The sequence below is a fragment of the Amblyraja radiata genome, chromosome 26 (genome assembly GCF_010909765.2).
Source record: "Amblyraja radiata isolate CabotCenter1 chromosome 26, sAmbRad1.1.pri, whole genome shotgun sequence".
NCBI classification, from domain to species: domain Eukaryota; kingdom Metazoa; phylum Chordata; class Chondrichthyes; order Rajiformes; family Rajidae; genus Amblyraja; species Amblyraja radiata.
In genome coordinates, this window is record NC_045981.1 from 8,278,433 (window position 1) to 8,297,052 (window position 18,620).

The 18,620-nt window shown below is 48.7% G+C and overlaps 1 protein-coding gene across 5 annotated transcripts in view; it reads left to right on the plus strand.

The window, feature by feature from the left end:
- prkca (protein kinase C alpha) overlaps positions 1-18,620 on the plus strand; it is a 180,802-nt gene that overhangs the window by 96,591 nt on the left and 65,591 nt on the right. For all 5 annotated transcript variants that reach the window (XM_033044134.1, XM_033044136.1, XM_033044135.1 and 2 more), the window contains exons 4-5: positions 26-137; positions 2,645-2,776. In XM_033044134.1, coding sequence (XP_032900025.1) covers positions 26-137; positions 2,645-2,776 — 244 coding nt within the window. The remainder of the gene's footprint in view (positions 1-25; positions 138-2,644; positions 2,777-18,620) is intronic.

An 18,620-nucleotide genomic window follows, 5' to 3' on the forward strand; every position in this document is an offset into this window, starting at 1 on the left:
TCAATTTGTCTGCTTTTGTTTGCAGGACCCAAGGAGCAAACACAAGTTTAAAATCCACACTTATGGGAGTCCGACGTTCTGTGACCACTGTGGCTCACTGCTGTACGGCCTCATTCACCAAGGGATGAAATGTGACAGTAAGTTTCCTGCCAGTGTTTGACCAAATGTAAACGTAATTCAGAGACAAATGCACACAGAGCTATAGACACGCACGCACGCACACACACGTGCAAACACATACAGCCTTACATGCACTCAGACACACTGCACACACGCACACTCAAGCACAAGGGGACACATACATAGACCACACACACACACAGACCCCGCACACACACATACAGATGCACACACAAGCACACACACACAGACCCCCCCCCACACACACACACACAGACCCCCCCACACACACACACAGACCTCCCCAACACACTCAAACCCCACACATACACACAGACACACAGACCACATACACACAGATGAACGACGCACACACACAGACACGCGCACACACACACACTTTCACAGACACACACACACGCGCGCACACACTTACACACACGCGCGCACACACACAGACAGGCACAAGGAGAGTGTGGCGTGCGTGGATGCAGAGACAGACAGAGAGACTGTGAGGACATGAATGAAGAATGCTTCAGCAGTGTGTGTGTGGGAACAGTGCAGATCGCTCCTCCTCATGTACACTCTGAGAAAATTAAATCCATCATCGGGGGATGATGTTGCAGTGATGAAGTTAGAGGTTTAGATCACAGAAAGTTATGAGACGGATATATTGAGTTGTAAATCTCCAGGTAAGCTGCTTGTCACAGGTGTGAGTCTGCAGCAATGTACCTCCCCGGTCTGGCTTCATTCGTGGAGCCTGAGGGAGGGAGGTGTGAACCAAGCCGCTCATTTAGACACTCAGATGGACTTCCCCGCACAGCCCTTTGTTTAGTTTACCTCATGGAAAACCCTCTCCCTTGACTCTCAGCCTGAAGCAGGGTCTCGAGCCGAAACATCACCCATCCCTTCTCTCCAGAGATACTGCCTGTCCCACTGAATTACTCCAGCATTTTGTGTCGAGCACTAGTTCGATGTTATCCCACTTTTCCCTACACAAGGGGCAATTTGTAGACAATAGCCATTAGACAATAGGTGCAGGAGTAAGACATTCGGCCCTTCGAGCCAGCACCGCCATTCAATGTGATCATGGCTGATCATCCACAATCAGTACCCCGTTCCTGCCTTCTCACCATACCCCTTGACTCCGCTATCTTTCAGAGCTCTATCTAACTCTCACTAGAAAGCATCCAGAGAATTGTCCTCCACTGCCTTCTGAGGCAGAGAATTCCGCAGATTCACAACTCTCTGCATAAAAAGGTTTTTCCTCATCTCCATTCTAAATGGCCTATCCCTTATTCTTAAACTGTGGCCCCTGGTTCTGGACTCCCTCAAATAATCCTCTAATAATCTTACATGTTTCAATATGATCCCCTCTCATCCTAAATTCCAGAGTATACAAGCCAGCCGCTCCATTTTATCAACATATGACAGTCCCGCCATCCCTGGAATTAACCTTGTGAACCTGCGTTGCACTCCTCAATAGCAAGAATGTCCTTCCTCAAATTTGGAGACCAAAACTGCACATGCTACTTAGACACAATAATTAGAAGGATGTGAACGCAGGCATACTTGTAACGTGGGCCGGTGGGATAGGGCACCTTGGGCGGCATGGGCAAGTTGGGCCGAAGGGCCTGTTTCCATGCAGTATGACACTATGACTCTATGCTCAGCCAAGGGACTGGAAGTGGCATCTTTCTGCTCTCCAAAGCACAGTGCTCTTATTGTTAAATAAATATTTATTCCTCTTCACTTCCCGCTTTCAGCGCTGGTTATTTTCCTTGAAGACCCCGCTGAGTAGGGTTGCTAACTGTCCCGTATTATCCTGGACGTCCCGTACATTGGGCTAAATTGGTTTGTCCCATACGGGACCGCCCTTATCCCGTATTTGACTTCAACTACTCGGGTCGAGGGGACTGTCGGGTCAGAGCGCTGCTTCCGGCCCCGCCTCACCCGTCCCAACGTAGTGCAGCCCATGGACAGCAGCAGCAGTGCCTCGCCTGTGGTCCCGTCGATCGGCAGCCCGGCCAGCTGTCCGACCTTCGGACCTTCGCTTACCGCTGACACCACCACCACCCCTCCTTCTCATGGCTGATCATCGGTTCATGAGTTGGATGGGGTGCCGGGCTTTGCGTGCAGCTAAACACAAACCCCAGCCGGCGGGCCAGTTGAGGAGTTTTTGCCCCGGGTCGCGCTAAACTTCGCCCGCTAAGTCCAGCGCCCGGGACAAAACTCCTCAGCTGGCCCGCCGGCTGGGCTTTGTGTGTGCAGTCCCGCACCTGGGCCAACTCGATCACCCAGCCACGGCCGAGTTGGTCCACGAATTGCCGTTGGGAATTTGTTCCGTATTTTTACCCTTTGTCCTTTATTTTGGAGCGGGAAAGTTTGCGACCCCACTGCTGAGTATTCCATATACGGGCGTCATGCGGCGCGGAGACGGCGAGCCCTCGGTCTGGACGCGGCGAGCGGTCCGCTGTGTTGTGAGGGCGGTTTGTGAATCGTGCCTTGTCTTTCCACTCCGCAGCCTGCGACCTGAACGTGCACAAGAAGTGCGTGGTCAATGTCCCCAGCATGTGCGGCACCGACCACACTGAGAGGAGGGGGAGGATATTCCTGAAGGTGGAGGTGGTCAACGACACGTTACTCCACGTCGCAGGTAGGTGGAGGTTCAAGGTGAACGGCAACGCCATCATCATGGGGTCTCGGAGCAGGCCCATCAGCCTCGGCTACCTGTGCAGCAAAGAACTGCAGATGTTGGTTTTAAATCGAGGGTTGACACAAAATGCTGGAGCAACTCAGCGGGGCAAGCAGCATCTCTGGGGAGAAGGAATGGGTGGAGATGCCTGCTCGCCCGCCCCGCTGAGTTGGCCCAGCAACTTGTGTCTGGCCTCTGGTACCTCCTCTCTCAGTCACTCAGTGACCATGCCTGATCTTCTCATGTCAATGTCACTTTCTGCACTAGACAATAGACAATCGGTGCAGGAGTAGGCCATTCGGCCCTTCGAGCCATTCAATGTGATCATGGCTGATCATCCCCAATCAGTACCCCGTTCCTGCCTTCTCCTCATACCCCCTCACACCCCCTTCTCCTCATACCCCCTGACTCCGCTATCTTTAAGAGCCCTATCTAGCTCTCTCTTGAAAGCATCCAGAGAATCGGCCTCCACCGCCCTCTTGAGGGCAGAGAATATCATGTGCACGAGAATATCATGAGACTGAGGCTGATAGACCACTGGATGAACAGGCAGACGACAAAACTCTGTCCATACATTAAAAGAGGAAGAGACAAAATGGTACATAATGAGAAGTGGTGAGCTGGCGCAGCGGGTAGAGCCGCTGCCTCAGAGCGCCAGAAACCGGCTGCAATCCCACCCTCCTTTGCTGTCTGTGTGGAGTTTGCACGTATCGCCCTGTGACCGCGAGGGTTTCCTCCGGGTGCTCTGTTTCCTCAAACATCCCAAACATGTGCAGGTTTGTAAATTAGTTGTAAATTGCCCCCCCTAGTGTGTAGGGAGCGGATGAGAAATTGGGACAACACAGAACAAGTGTGAATGTGTTATCGATGGTCGGTGTGGACTCGGTGGGCAGGAGGGCATGTTTCCATGCTGTATCCTTCAAACAATCAATTCAATCAATGATGTTTCCCCTGGTTCAGCCCGAGAACCATTGCTTTTTATATACGTTAATGATGTCAGCTAGTGATTAAGGCACTGATGTAATATGGAAGTATATTATACAGAGAGCAATCTATTGTGGAGACCACGTTATATGATGGATGTGAAGCCGCCAGAAATATTTACAAGCATGCTTGTGGACCGAGGAGGAAGAAATCATTCTCCTTGCAGCTGAGGAGCACCGAGAGGAAATTTGTTCGTCAAAATCAGGAAGTGTTTGGGTGAAAGAGGAGCTGTTTCCACAGATGGAAGGAATGAGACTAAAGGGCACATCTTGACAGTGACGGGCAACAAAGAGCTTTTCACTGTACCTCGGTAAACACGACTATAAACGGAACTGTCGCCAGACCAGTGCACACACCAGGGGAAGCACTGCCATGGAAACTGTGCAGAGAACAGCACAGGAGCAAGCCCTTCGGCCCACCATGTCCGTGCCCGACATAATGTTAAGATAAACTGTCCTCATCTGCCTGCAAATGATCAATATCCCCCCCCCCCATTCCCTGCATATCCACGTGCCTTATCTACTAATCTGAAAAAGGGTCACGACCTGAAATATCACCTATCCATGTTCTGATGACCCATGCTGCCTGACCCATTAAGTTACTCAAAAACTTTGTGTCTTTTTATTGCCTATCTGAAAGCTTCTTTAATATTACCATCGTATCTGCCCATTACGTAACATGTTGCTATGGTCACAGAGTCACCCTGCGCGGAAACAGGCCCTTCAGCCCAACCTACTCATGCTGACCAACATGCCCCTTCGAAGCTTCGTCTCACCAGGCTGTGTTTGGGCCTAATCCCTCCAAACCTTTCCAATCCATGAACGTCTTTGAAATATTGTTTCTCACTTGCCTCAACTACACCCTCTGGCAGCTTCTTCGAAATACCCACCACCTGCTGTGTGAGATGGTTGCCCCTCAGGTTCTTATTCAATCTTTCCCCATTCACCTTGAACCTATTTCAGAGGTTCTTGATAACTGTCATCTGGGTAAAAGATTCACTCTAACTATTCCCCGCATCATTTAATACACGTTTCTATGTTCACAAGTCTATTGCCCAAACAGCTGCCAAAATTAGTTTTAATCATGGATTCCCAAAAGGAAATATTAAATTTGCTGAGAAAAATATAGTTTCCAGGGCCCTGAGGGTGTGTCAGGCAATGGGAACGAGGTTTGCCTTTTCTAGAAAGCCAGCAAGGAAGTTGTGTCATCATGATTCAACGATATTTCATATTAGTTTCCACAAGAGCTTTTATCTCGACGCGGGGCTTTGGTTGAATAAGTCATCCAAACGGCAGCTCCTCTAACAGTGCGCTCTCTCCCTCAGTAACGGACTGAAATGTCATCCCCAATCAGACGGCGTGCGTGGAACCTGGCAGGGGCTCCGATAGTGGCCGGGGGGGAATAGTGTCATCACAGGAGTAGTTCTGTTGAAATGTGATTGTGCTCGGTGAGCGGAGGGAGGACCCCCCGGTGTGGCAGGAGGGCCACTGTGGGGTCTGCTGAAGCAGGTTTAACCTCGATACACAACTGATGTACTTGAGTGAATGTGAAGGAGAATTGGGGGAGGGGGGAGAGAGTGCAGCAATGTGGCAGCTGAGGAGACTGACTAGAGGCTGTGCGCTGCAAGCATTTAATTATACCTCGTTTAATGTTTACAACCGTAGCTGTGAAATTAGTAATAGCCCTGTCCCACGGTACAAGTTCATTCCAAGAGCTCTCCTGAGTTTAAAATATATCAAACTCGTGGTAAGCACGGAGAATGAACGTAGTGGGTACGTCGGAGCTTGGGGACAATAAACAATAGACAATAGGTGCAGGAGTAGGCCATTCGGCCCTTCGAGCCAGCACCGCCATTCAATGTGATCATGGCTGATCATCCCCAATCAGTACCCCGTTCCTACCTTCTTCCCTTATCCCCTGATTCCGCTATTTTTAAGAGCCGTATCTAGCTCTCTCTTGAAAGCATCCAGAGAACCTGCCTCCACCACCCTCTGAGGCAGAGAATTCCACACACTCACCACTCTCTGTGATAACAAGGATATGGCGGACTAATTGAAAAACTACTTTGGTTCCGCCTTCACTAAGGAAGACATAAATAATCTGCCGGAAATATCAGGGGACCCCGGGTCAAAGGAGTTGGAGGAATTGAGTGAAATCCAGGTTAGTCGGGAAGTGGTGTTGGGTAAATTGAATGGATTAAAGGCCGATAAATCCCCAGGGCCAGACAGGCTGCATCCCAGAGTACTTAAGGAAGTAGCTCCAGAAATAGTGGATGCATTAGTAATAATCTTTCAAAACTCTTTAGATTCTGGAGTAGTTCCTGAGGATTGGCGGGTAGCAAACGTAACCCCACTTTTTAAGAAGGGAGGGAGAGAGAAAACGGGGAATTACAGACCAGTTAGTCTAACATCGGTAGTGGAGAAACTGCTAGAGTCAGTTATTAAAGATGGGATAGCAGCACATTTGGAAAGTGGTGAAATCATTGGACAAAGTCAGCATGGATTTACGAAAGGTAAATCATGTCTGACGAATCTTATAGAATTTTTCGAGGATGTAACTAGTAGCGTGGATAGGGGAGAACCAGTGGATGTGGTGTATCTGGACTTCCAGAAGGCTTTCGACAAGGTCCCACATAAGAGATTAGTATACAAACTTAAAGCACACGGCATTGGGGGTTCAATATTGATGTGGATAGAGAACTGGCTGGCAAACAGGAAGCAAAGAGTAGGAGTAAACGGGTCTTTTTCACAATGGCGGGCAGTGACTAGTGGGGTACCGCAAGGCTCAGTGCTGGGACCCCAGCTATTTACAATATATATTAATGATCTGGATGAGGGAATTGAAGGCAATATCTCCAAGTTTGCGGATGACACGAAGCTGGGGGGCAGTGTTAGCTGTGAGGAGGATGCTAGGAGACTGCAAGGTGACTTGGATAGGCTGGGTGAGTGGGCAAATGTTTGGCAGATGCAGCATAATGTGGATAAATGTGAGGTTATCCATTTTGGTGGCAAAAACACTTGGTGAAGAAAGCGAATGGTATGTTAGCTTTCATAGCAAAAGGATTTGAGTATAGGAGCAGGGAAGTTCTACTGCAGTTGTACAGGGTCTTGGTGAGACCACACCTGGAGTATTGCGTACAGTTTTGGTCTCCAAATCTGAGGAAGGACATTATTGCCATAGAGGGAGTGCAGAGAAGGTTCACCAGACTGATTCCTGGGATGTCAGGACTGTCTTATGAAGAAAGACTGGATAGACTTGGTTTATACTCTCTAGAATTTAGGAGATTGAGAGGGGATCTTATAGAAACTTACAAAATTCTTAAGGGATTGGATAGGCTAGATGCAGGAAGATTGTTCCCGATGTTGGGGAAGTCCAGGAGAAGGGGTCACAGCTTAAGGATAAGGGGGAAATCCTTTAAAACCGAGATGAGAAAAACTTTTTTCACACAGAGAGTGGTGAATCTCTGGAACTCTCTGCCACAGAGGGTAGTTGAGGCCAGTTAATTGGCTATATTTAAGAGGGAGTTAGATGTGGCCCTTGTGGCTAAGGGGATCAGAGGGTATGGAGAGAAGGCAGGTACGGGATACTGAGTTGGATGATCAGCCATGATCATATTGAATGGCGGTGCAGGCTCGAAGGGCCGAATGGCCTACTCCTGCACCTAATTTCTATGTTTCTATAAAAGTGTTTCCTCAACTCCGTTCTAATGGCTTTATTTTTAAACTGTGGCCCATGGTTCTGGACTCCCCCAACATCGGGAACATGTTTCCTACCTCTAGTGTGTCCAAGCCCTTAACAATCTTATACGTTTCAATGAGATACCCTCTCATCCTTCCAAACTCCAGAGTGTACAAGCCCAGCTGCTCCATTCTCTCAGCATATGACAGTCCTGCAATCCCGGGAATTAACCTTGTAAACCTACGTTGCACTCCCTCAATAGCAAGAATGTCTTTCCTCAAATTAGGTTTATGGTGGAGATTGATAGATTTTTGATTACAACGGGAGTCAGGGTATATGGGGAGAAGGCAGGAGAATGGGGTTGGGAGGGAAATATAGATCAGCTATGATTGAAAGGCGGAGAAGACCTGATGGGGCCGAATGGCCTAATTCTTCTCCTGTAACATGAAGTTGTGACTGTGGGACTACTGCCTGGGAGATGGTGCGGTGCGTTCCTGCCTCACACTGCTTGTGCCGGGGAGTAGAGCTTCCTGCTGTAAACAGGGAGAGGGAGATTAAACCAGACTGTAAAGGCTGTACCTGTTTTAAATCCCACCAAGGCTCCTTTTGACAGTTTAATTATAACACAGGGCCATGTTGATGTACTGACTCTAACATGGCACACCATTAAACGATTACTTTAGGTTTTAAAAAACACTGGCACAAGTAAAAAGCCATTTGCCCTTGTTTCAAGATCTAACTCCAGTTTTTATAGATAAGGTAATAAAATAAACTTGCACTATTAAAGGGTCTCTGGCAATCATCACAGTAACATTATCCTTTTATCGTCCTTCCTGTCATCATTTTCCTCCAGTATCCTTCAAACGTGTAATGAACTGACAGCAAAGAGCGATACTCTCACAGATAGAGCTGCAGGAAGTCTAGGGGTCAGGCAGAATGGACAGGCCATGTTTCAGGTCGGGACCCTTCCTCACACTGTTTGTAGAAGGAGGGGGGGGGGGGGAGAAGGCTGGAAAAGGGAGGTGGGGTGGGACAAAGTTGGGCAAACGAAACGTGGATCCAGCACTGTGTGTTTTACCCGGGAACTCCAGTTTCCTCCCACATCCCAAGAACGTACGGGTTTGTAGGTTAAATGGCCCTCTGTAAATTTGCCCCTTAGTGTGTAGGGACTGGATATAAAAATGGGGTTACATGGAGCTAGTGTGAACGTGTGATCAATGGTCAGTGTGGATCCAATGGGCTGAAGGGACTGTTCCCATGCTGTATCTCTAAACCAAAGATGCTGCAAAATTCCTCCAGCACTTTATATTTTACTCAAGATTGCAGCATCTGCAGTTCCTCTTGCCTCCTTCAACCTCATCGATTGCATCCACTGCTCTAGATGTCAACTGATCTATATTGATGAGACCAAGCGCAGGCTTGGCGATCGTTTCGCCGAACACCTCCACTCGGTCCGCATTAACCAACCTGATCTCCCGGTGGCTCAGCACTTCAACTCCCCCTCCCATTCCAAATCCGACCTTTCTGTCCTGGGCCTCCTCCATGGCCAGAGTGAGCACCATCGTAAATTGGAGGAGCAGCACCTCATATTCCACTTGGACAGCCTGCACCCTAGCGGCATAAACATTGAATTCTCCAATTTCCAGTAGCCCTTGCTGTCTCCTCCCCTTCTCAGCTCTCCCTCAGCCCTCGGGCTCCTCCTCTTCCTTTCTCCTTTCTTCTCCCCACCCCCCACCCTACATCAGTCTGAAGAAGGGTTTCGGCCCGAAACGTTGCTTATTTCCTTCGCTCCCTAGATGCTGCTGCACCCGCTGAGTTTCTCCAGCACTTTTGTCCACCTTCCATAGCTCTGATGTTGTTTAGTGATGCTGTGGTGAAGCCTATTGGATCTTTTTCTACATGGAATGTGGCCTGTGAATCTAAGTTAGTGTTGGAAAACATCAATTGTGACGAGAGCAGGACTCTGTTAAGCCCGTTCTAACTCTGTTGTATAACACCGAAGGACTGGTTAATGCATCTTTACACTGAGCAGAGATCCTGCCAACATTCTTGAGTCCTGACCAATTGCCGAGTTAATCCTTGGATCTTGCAACTAAAGAATACTGTGAAGCTATCCCTGTTTATACACCTGGGCTTTTGAGAATGATCATACACTTTAATTGGATTAAACTTGATCCTTCATCCAAATCTTTGATGTAGTTTGGGAATCAGGAGCCGTGGACCATGTGAAAGTGCGGAAATTGGCAGCAACTTAATGACGGTTGGATCGGACGTGAGGGCGGGAACAGCGTTGTCTAGTTACTGGAGGAAGAGTTCCAGCTGAACAGGATTGAATCAGAGAGACAGAGAGAGAGCAAGTGAGAGAGAGAGAGATATGAAACGCAGATGCTGCTTCACAGAAAAAAGGCACAAAATGCTGGAGTAACTCAGGCAGCATAGATGAGAAGGATCCCAACACTAAACATCACCTATCCATGTTCTCCAACGATGCGGCCTGACCCGCTGATTTATTCTGGCACATTGTGCCTTTTTAAGTGATAGGTGGATACAGAGAAATTGAGTTTGTGATTGGCAGATGGGAGGACAAGGGCTAGAGATGAAAAGGATATTAAAGGGCCTGTCCCACTTTTACGCGATTTTTTTCGGCGACTTGCTGGCACCCGTCATAGTCACAGCAGGTTGTCAAAAATGTTCAAAATGTTGAAAACCCAGAGGCGACCCAGAAAAAGGTACGACTCTTTGGGCGACTACTCACCACCAAACAGGCGTCACCCCGCGACATGTCGACAGGCCCTTTAAGGGTGAGGAAAGGGCTAAAGGAGACAAAAGTGTGTTGATAAGGAGAGAACAGGGTTTAAAGAGCGGTGAAATGTAAAGGCAGAGGGGGGGGGGGGGGGGGGATAGGATATAGGAAGGGGGCAGGATAGAGGGGGTGGGGGGAATAATGGGAGAAATGGGACAGAATAGAGGGGGTGGGGGGAAGAAGAAAAATCATCGAGTGGGTGTTTGGCGAGTCCACGCTTGGTCTCGCCGACATACAGGAGAATACCGGATGCAGGAGATGAGGTTGGAGGAGGTGCAGGTGAACCACCGTCTCACCTGGGCGGGTTGCTGGGTTCTCTGGACCAAACTGCTTTAAGCAGCTGTACGTGAGCAAGGCAACAAGGAATAGAATTTGTTGAACCGAGGTCTGAGGTCGGTGAAGGCATAGTTCGGGTCAGTCCCGGCTCCATCTGAACTGTAATCTGTATCCGTGACCTCTGGCTGGGTGACGAATGTTGTCAGCTGGGAAATGCAAAATGTCACACACTATCAGCCGCTCCACCCTGTCTGTAAACGAGCTCAGCCCACGCTGGCATTCATTCACCCGATCCCTGCCCCTCCCCACCCCCACCCTGACATTCATTCAGCTGACCCCACCTCCCCACCCCCACGCTGGCCAACATCGGCATCCGCTCGGCTCCACGCCGTTCCCTTGACAACATCCCTGGCAACTAACAACTAACCTAGTGACAGCAAATGTACACAACGTGCATGTCAGAGGCACGGCAGTGTGAAGACCTGACCAGTTTCACAGAAGCAGGGTGGAGAGAGAATAAAATACATAGCAAGTGGACAGGACAGAACCTGGAGCACAGGACCCAGGGGAGTGGAGTAATTGGTTGAATTCACGTAAACAGGCCCCTCGGCCCACTGAGTCCACACCAACCACAACCAGGGGCCACAGTTTAAGAATAAGGAGTAAGCCATTTAGAACGGAGACGAGGAAACAATTTTTCTCACAGAGTGTTGTGAGTCTGTGGAATTCTCTGCCTCAGAGGGCGGTGGAGGCAGGTTCTCTGGATGCTTTCAAGAGAGAGCTAGATAGGACTCTTAAAAATATCGGAGTCAGGGGATATGGGGAGAAGGCAGGAACGGGGTACTGATTGGGGATGATCAGCCATGATCACATTGAATGGCGGTGCTGGCTCGAAGGGCCAAATGACCTACTCCTACACCTATTGTCTATTGTCAAAATAAGATTGAATCATCCAGATCCCACGCCAGTAGCCAGTCAACAGCTAATGCCTCCCCCCCTCCTCCCACTCCAGGACATGTGAAGTATTTAAACAGTAACCTTTTAGTTTAGTTTTAGTTTAGAGATACAGCACAGAAACAGGCCCTTCCGCCCACCGTGTCCGCGCCGACCAGCGATCCCCGCACACTAAAGGGCCTGTCCCACGAGCATGCGACTCCATGCGGCAAGCGCGACCTAACCAGAAGCGGGGGCCACGCGGAGGTCGAGTGAGTGACATGAAGTGCGAGCGAAGTCTGCGGGAAGTTCGCGCGTGACGTACGGCGTCGAGGCGGCTGCCTCTCGGAATTTTTGAACACGGTCGGTTTTTCGGAGCCCCGTGCGATGTCGGGACCAGCTCCGCACAACTCCATACGGCTCCGGTAATCGAAGTGGGACCGGCCCCGCGAGACCGTACGGCTCAAGCGAACACGTTAGGTAGCGCTTGCCGCATGGAGTCGCTTAGGTCGCACTTGCCGCATGGAGTCGCATGCTTGTGGGACAGGCCCTTAACACTACCCTACACACACTAAGGACAGTTTTACATTTACACCAAGCCAATTAACCTGCAAACCTGTTTGTCTTTGGAGTGTGGGAGGAAACCGAAGATCTCGGGGAAAACCCACGCAGGTCACGGGGAGAACGTACAAACTCCGTACAGACAAGCACCCGTGGTCGGGATTGAACCCGGGTCTCTGGTGCTGAATGGCAGTAGCTCTACTGCTGCGCACCTTACGGGCCTTTGAAGACTTTGGAGGTTGTCGGTGAGGAGATGCCAGTGATGTGGGCAGGTGGACAGTATACAGATTTCTTTAGCGTAATGTGTGTTTATGGAGTTGTGATCCTGGAGTGTATTTTGCAAGCATTAGCTTTGACGGGCAGTTTAATGATAATATGAAGCATAATTGTGTTTAAAACAATTATTGGATATCAAAACAACGTCTCTGGGGAAAGCCTGAATTGCAGACAAAATGTTCCATTGGCCAGAGGGGAGCTAATGTATCTCACACTGGAGATGAATGTTGCTTGTTCTTCCTGTTCTATTAAGCTGCAAATCTGCTGTCAGGCTTTTTCTTTGCAGGCAGTGTAGCAGGAAGATAATTGGTAATTGTACGGAGAGTAATGAACACAGACCGTGTCTGTAGCCTGCTACATCGCGCTGCGGGATTTTGGAAAACAAAAGCATTACCAATGATAGATCTCTGCCAAACATTCAGCCCATAGGGCGGGCTGCACCCATTTAAGTGCGCCTTTTATTCGGGGGACTTCGACGACTTGGATCAGAAATATAAAATCATAGGTGCAGGAGTAGGCAAGTCGGCCCTTCGAGCCAGCGCCGCTCTTCATGGCTGATCATCCAAAATCAGTACCCCGTTCCCCATATCCCTTGATTCCGTTAGCCCTAAGAGCTATATCTAAATCTCTCTTGAGATTTAAAAAAAAACCCAGAATGAAGAAGTGAAAACAGGTGTCTAGAAATTTTTGCAAAGTAATTAAAAATAAATAACTGAAATATCACATTTACATAAGTATTCAGACCCTTTGCTATGACACTCAAAATTGAGCTTAGGTTCATCTTTTTCCATTGATTATCCTTGAGATGTTTCTATAACTTGATTGGAGTCCACCAGTGGTAAATTAAATTGATTGGACATGATTTGGAGAGGCACACACCTGTCTATATAAGGTCCCACAGTTGACAGTGCACGTCAGAGCAAAAACCAAGCCATGAAGACGTAGACCTCCGAGGCAGGATTGTGTCGAGACACAGATCTGGGGAAGGGTATAAAACATTTTCTACAGCAATGTAGGTCCCGAAGGGCACAATGGCCTCCGTCATTCTTAAATGGAAGAACTTTAGAACCACCAGGACTCTTCATAGAGCTGGCCACCCGGCCAAACTGAGCAATCGGGGGAGAAGGTCCTTGGTCAGGGAGGTGACCAAGAACCCGATGGTCACTCTGACAGAGCTCCAGAGTTCCTCTGTGGAGATGGGAGAACCTTCCAGAAGGACAACTATATCTGCAGCAATCCACCAATCAGGCCTTTATGGTAGAGTGGCCAGACGGAAGCCACTCCTGAGTAAAAGGCACATGACAGCCTGCTTGGAGTTTGTCAAAAGGCATGAGAAAGGATTTTTGGCTAGGCATGCGGATCTGATGGGAATAGAGGGATGTGGATTATGTGCAGACAGATAAGGGTTGGCTTCATGTTTGGCACAGGTGTTGTGGGCCTGTCCTTTCCATGTTCTATGTAATGACACACTCATTTCTAGAGCATCTTGCTTAACCACAGCTGAAACTCTGTAAGTTTCTGTTAGAACACCGGAGACCCCGGTTCGATCCTGACCTCGGGTGCTGTCTGTGTGGAGTTTGCACGCTCTGTTAAGTTCAGTTCGGTTTATTGTCACGTGCACCAAGGTCCAGTGAAAAGCTTTTAGTTGTGTGCCAACCAGTCAGCAGAGGACAATACATGATTACAATCAATCCATTTACAGTGTGTGGATACATGATAAAGGAATAAGCGAGTTCGGTATTCCGACTGCCCATGCCCAGGTCATAGGTCACTATGCATAAACATTGCTGGAAAGCAGTGAAGCAGTGGACCTTAATTTCTTCTGTTTTTTTCCAGCTCTGATTCTTCTTGGTAAGAAAATACTGCTTTCAAACTAGAAACATAGAAAAATAAAAAATAGGTGCAGGAGGAGGCCATTCGGCCCTTCGAACCAGCACCGCCATTCATTGCGATCTTGACTGATTGTCCCCAATCAATAACCCGTGCCTGCCTTCTCCCCATATCCCTTGATTCCACTAGCCCCTAGAGCTCTATCTAACTCTCTCTTAAATCCATCCAGTGATTTGGCCTCCACTGCCCTCTGTGGCAGGGAATTCCACAAATTCACAACTCTCTGGGTGAAAAAGTTTTTTCTCACCTCAGTCTTAAATGGCCTCCCCTTTATTCTAAGACTGTGGCCCCTGGTTCTGGAGTCTCCCAACATTGGGAACATTTTTCCTGCATCTAGCTTGTCCAGTCCTTTTATACCTGGAAACTATTGTATTTATTGTTTCTTTGTTAAAAGCTAAGATTATGTTGTTGTTTTTATTGCTTTATGCTTTGGTGAGTGAGCGAGACCATGCTCGCCCGTGGTCGGTGTCGGGCCTGGGTCTCTTGAGTTGCTGCTGGGCCCGTCCACGTCCCCTCCCCTCCCGGGTGTCTAGTCCCTGTCCGGGGTCGGCCGGAGGTGTGGGGCCGGGCTTGCAGCCGACGCGGGGAGGACGCTGAGTTGCTGCCGCGCTTTGTGTGTACGGCTGGTGCTCGGCTTTCGCCAGGGTGTGGGGTTGGGCTGGAGTTGGCGCTTCTTCTCCGCGCTGGCTGCGGGCCTGGGGCCGCTGGTGTCATCGGTGCGGAGCTGTGGGTTGGCCCGGCGGGATTTGAGCTGGGGTTGGCTCTTCTTCTCCGTGCTGGCAGCGACCGAAACCCACGCGGTCACAGGGAAAATGTACAAGCTCCATGCATTTAAATATGGAGACATGAGGAAATGCAGGTGCTGGATACTTGAGGAAAAAATAGAAGGTGCTGGAGGAATTCAGGGCATCAGGCAACATCTGTGGAGGGAGATTGTTCTTCAGACGACGTTTCGACTGAACATCAGCTGTCCATTTCCCCCTGGGGTGCCGCTTGACCAGAGTGAGTGGTGAGGTGCAGGAGTGGGGAGATCGCAGTGACGTCCATGTGTGGCCTTCACCCTGAGTTGCCACGGTAATAGGCTACTATAAATACTGGTGGTAAGAGGGGAGAAGTGCAGCCACATGCAGTGAAGAAGAGAACTCTTGTTCTATCTCTCCACAGATGCAGATCTACTTTTCTGCTTTAACTTGCTATTTGTTTTCTCCAAAGATAGACACAAAATGCTGAAGTAACTCAGCGGGACAGGCAGTATCTCTGGTGACGTATCGGGTCGAGACCCTTCTTCAGTCTGATTGATCCATTAGTCAATCCCTGTTCTCCAGAGATGCTGCCTGACCTGCTGAGTTACTCCAGCACTTTATGTCTGTCTTCAGTGTAAACCAGCACCTGCAGTCCCTTCCTACACATTTATTTTCTCCATTTCTCTTGACTCTGTGTCTGTCACCACAGATGCTGCTTGACCTACTGAGCACTTCCTGCCATTTCTATATTTGTTGCCACAATTTGTTGGTCTTTTGCTCCAAATAAAAGCTGCTTTGGCAGCAGAAGCCCCCGCCTGAAGCGCCAACATCCCGCCCCCCCCCCCCCCCCCCCCCCCCCCGCCCCTACGGAACAGAAGATTTGCGCGAACAACAACCCCCTCAGCAGCGGGGGTCTCCTCGGTAAGGCAGAGTTGTAGCTCAGTGGGGAATGTTTTTGCCTCTGGAGTCAGGAAGTTGTGGCTTCAACTTCTGCTATTGCAACATGAGCACAAAACATCGAGGCTAATTCTACAATGAAACATTGAGGGCTTTGATCTTTCCAACAAGGCATTGCAGGGTCATAGATTCATACAGCACGGAAACAGGTCCTCGGGCCTAATTCATCCCTACCAACCAAGTGCCCCCATCTAAGCTAGTCCCATTTGCCCATGTTTTACCCATATCCTTCTAAACCTCCCAACCCAACACGAATAGGTGACGTTTCGGGTTGGGATTCCTCTTCAGGCTGATTGACCCATCAGTCAATCCATGTTCTCCAGAGATGCTGCCTGACCTGCTGAATTACTCCAGCTCTTTGGGTCTTTTTTTGTGGACCTGCATCTGCAGTTCCTTGTATCCTCATCCTCCCTCTAAGCCGTTGGACCTCTCCAATGGGCATTTACGGTGGGGACTCACTCTGACCATGGAGGAGGCCCAGGACAGGTCAGATTCGGAATGGGAGGGGGAGTTGAAGTGCTGTGCCACCGGAGATCAGGTTGGTTATTGCAAACCGAGTGGAGGTGTTGGATGAAGCGATCGCCAAGCCTGCACTTGGTCAGAGTGCCGTTTTGTGGGAACTGGCAGTGTGCCAATTGGACAGGATTCCTGCAGATGTTCACCGGAGCGAATTGTGAGGAGGAATTTGATTAAATACGCACCACACATCTTAGACAAGCAACACCAAATCCCAGGATACAGCTGCTTTGCTGTGAAGAGAACCTTTGATAACAATGTAAATCCCATCAGCTCACTGTGCCATTACCACTTGATGTCAAGGTCACTCGATGCTCCTTTACCAAGGACAGACGACAATTATTCGCAAAGCCGCTTAAGTCTCCCTTCAACTCGCATCCTCATTCTGAATTCTCCCTGAAGTCAGAGAAAAATCAACAGCAAATGGTGTCGCCCACCGACACGTCCCAACTGGGCTGTAAGCTGAACTTTCAAATGGAAATTGAACGGATATTTAATTTTAAATGAGATGGACGAAGGGAAGATTCATTTGTAACTCGTCTTCCTGAAGAACATTGTCTCATTGGATATTGAACCGTTCCAACATATCCTCGCCTCTGAGTAAATCACAAAGTGCTGGAGTATTTCAGCGGGTCAGGCAGCATCTGCGGGTGGGCATGGACAGGCAAAACACAAAGGACTGGAGTTCCCATTCTTTCCTGTCCATTCCTTCCACAGATGCTGTTTGACCCATTGAGTTCTTCCAACACTTTTTGTTTTGCTCATGGTTCTGGCATCTGCAGTTCCTTGTGTCTCCACTGCACCCTTACCTCTGTACTGTTTCCCCAAAATCCATGCTGTCAGCGAGCATAATATGAACATTTTAATTCTACAGTGAGTTGTTACCAAAGAATCTTCTAACTCCTGGTGCAGCCACTCACTCATCTCCCCGCTGCCTTCAGGTAGAAGGTACAGGAGGCTGAAATCTGCAACATCCAGGTTCAGGAATAGCTACTTCCCCACAGCCATCATGCTATTAAACTCAACACAAACAAAACTGGTCATTAATAGCCCCTTGCACTTTATCTGTTCATTTATGTGTGTATATATATATTCATTGGTATACGGCCACACTGATCAGTTCTGTTCTGTGCCAATTAATCGACAAACCTGCACATATTTGCGAGGTGGCCTCTGTAATGCAATACCGTTTATTGTCATTTGAACCTCAAATGAAGTTCAAATGAAATTTGGTTTCTGCAGTCATACAACAAGAAAAGAACCAAGACACACACCAACACAATTTACACAAACATCCATCACAGTGAATCTCCTCCTCACTGTGATGGAAGGCAAAGTCTTGTCTCTCATCTGCTCTCCATTCTTCTCCCGATTGCCCCCAATGTGCAGGGAGTGGATGAGAAAATGGGATGGGTGGCTAGGATAACAGAATGAGTGTGAATGGGTCAGCGTGGACTGAGTGGGCCAAATGGCCATTTTCCACACAGTTCACAGATTCAATGTTCATTTATACACAGGATGTATTGAATTCAGGAACAAACGTGTTTGTGTTGCAAGGAACTTGTCGGCTCCTAGTTTGCGTTTATAGGTGTAAATCCCATGAACCTGTGATCCAAGTTAACTCTTTTACTTTTCCAGCCCCTGCATTTAATCTTCTGCCCAGAAGTCCCTGCGTTTTCCTCTCCAATTCTCCTTTATTCCCTACAAAGCACCAGTGGTTTGTTAATCGTTAGTATTTTTATAAACTAATGGGCAGAGGTTTAAAGTGAGAGCCAGGAATTTTAAAGGGGATTGGAGGGAAAAGTAGTTTTTATAGCGAGGCGGTTTCCATCCGGAATGTGCTTCCAGTGAAGGTGGGGGAATCGGATACAACCACTGCATTGAAGAGACATTTCAGTCGGCAAGGCGTAGTCTTACTGCGGGCAAGCGGAATTAGTGTTGATGAAATAGTGGTACTGTAATGAATGGAATTCTTTCCCGTTTTACACTTTAAGTGCGGCATTTCCATGCTATTTGTATATTTCTTAATACATTTAATATTTAACATAAACAGTCCACGCTTTTTGGCAATTTAATGTAAAGACCTTTCCGTGAGACCTTCTGAGATGAGAAAGTCAAATGCAAGACACAGCCAGTGGCTCAGCGGTAGAGTTGCTGCCTCACAGCGCCAGAGACCCGGGTTCAGCCC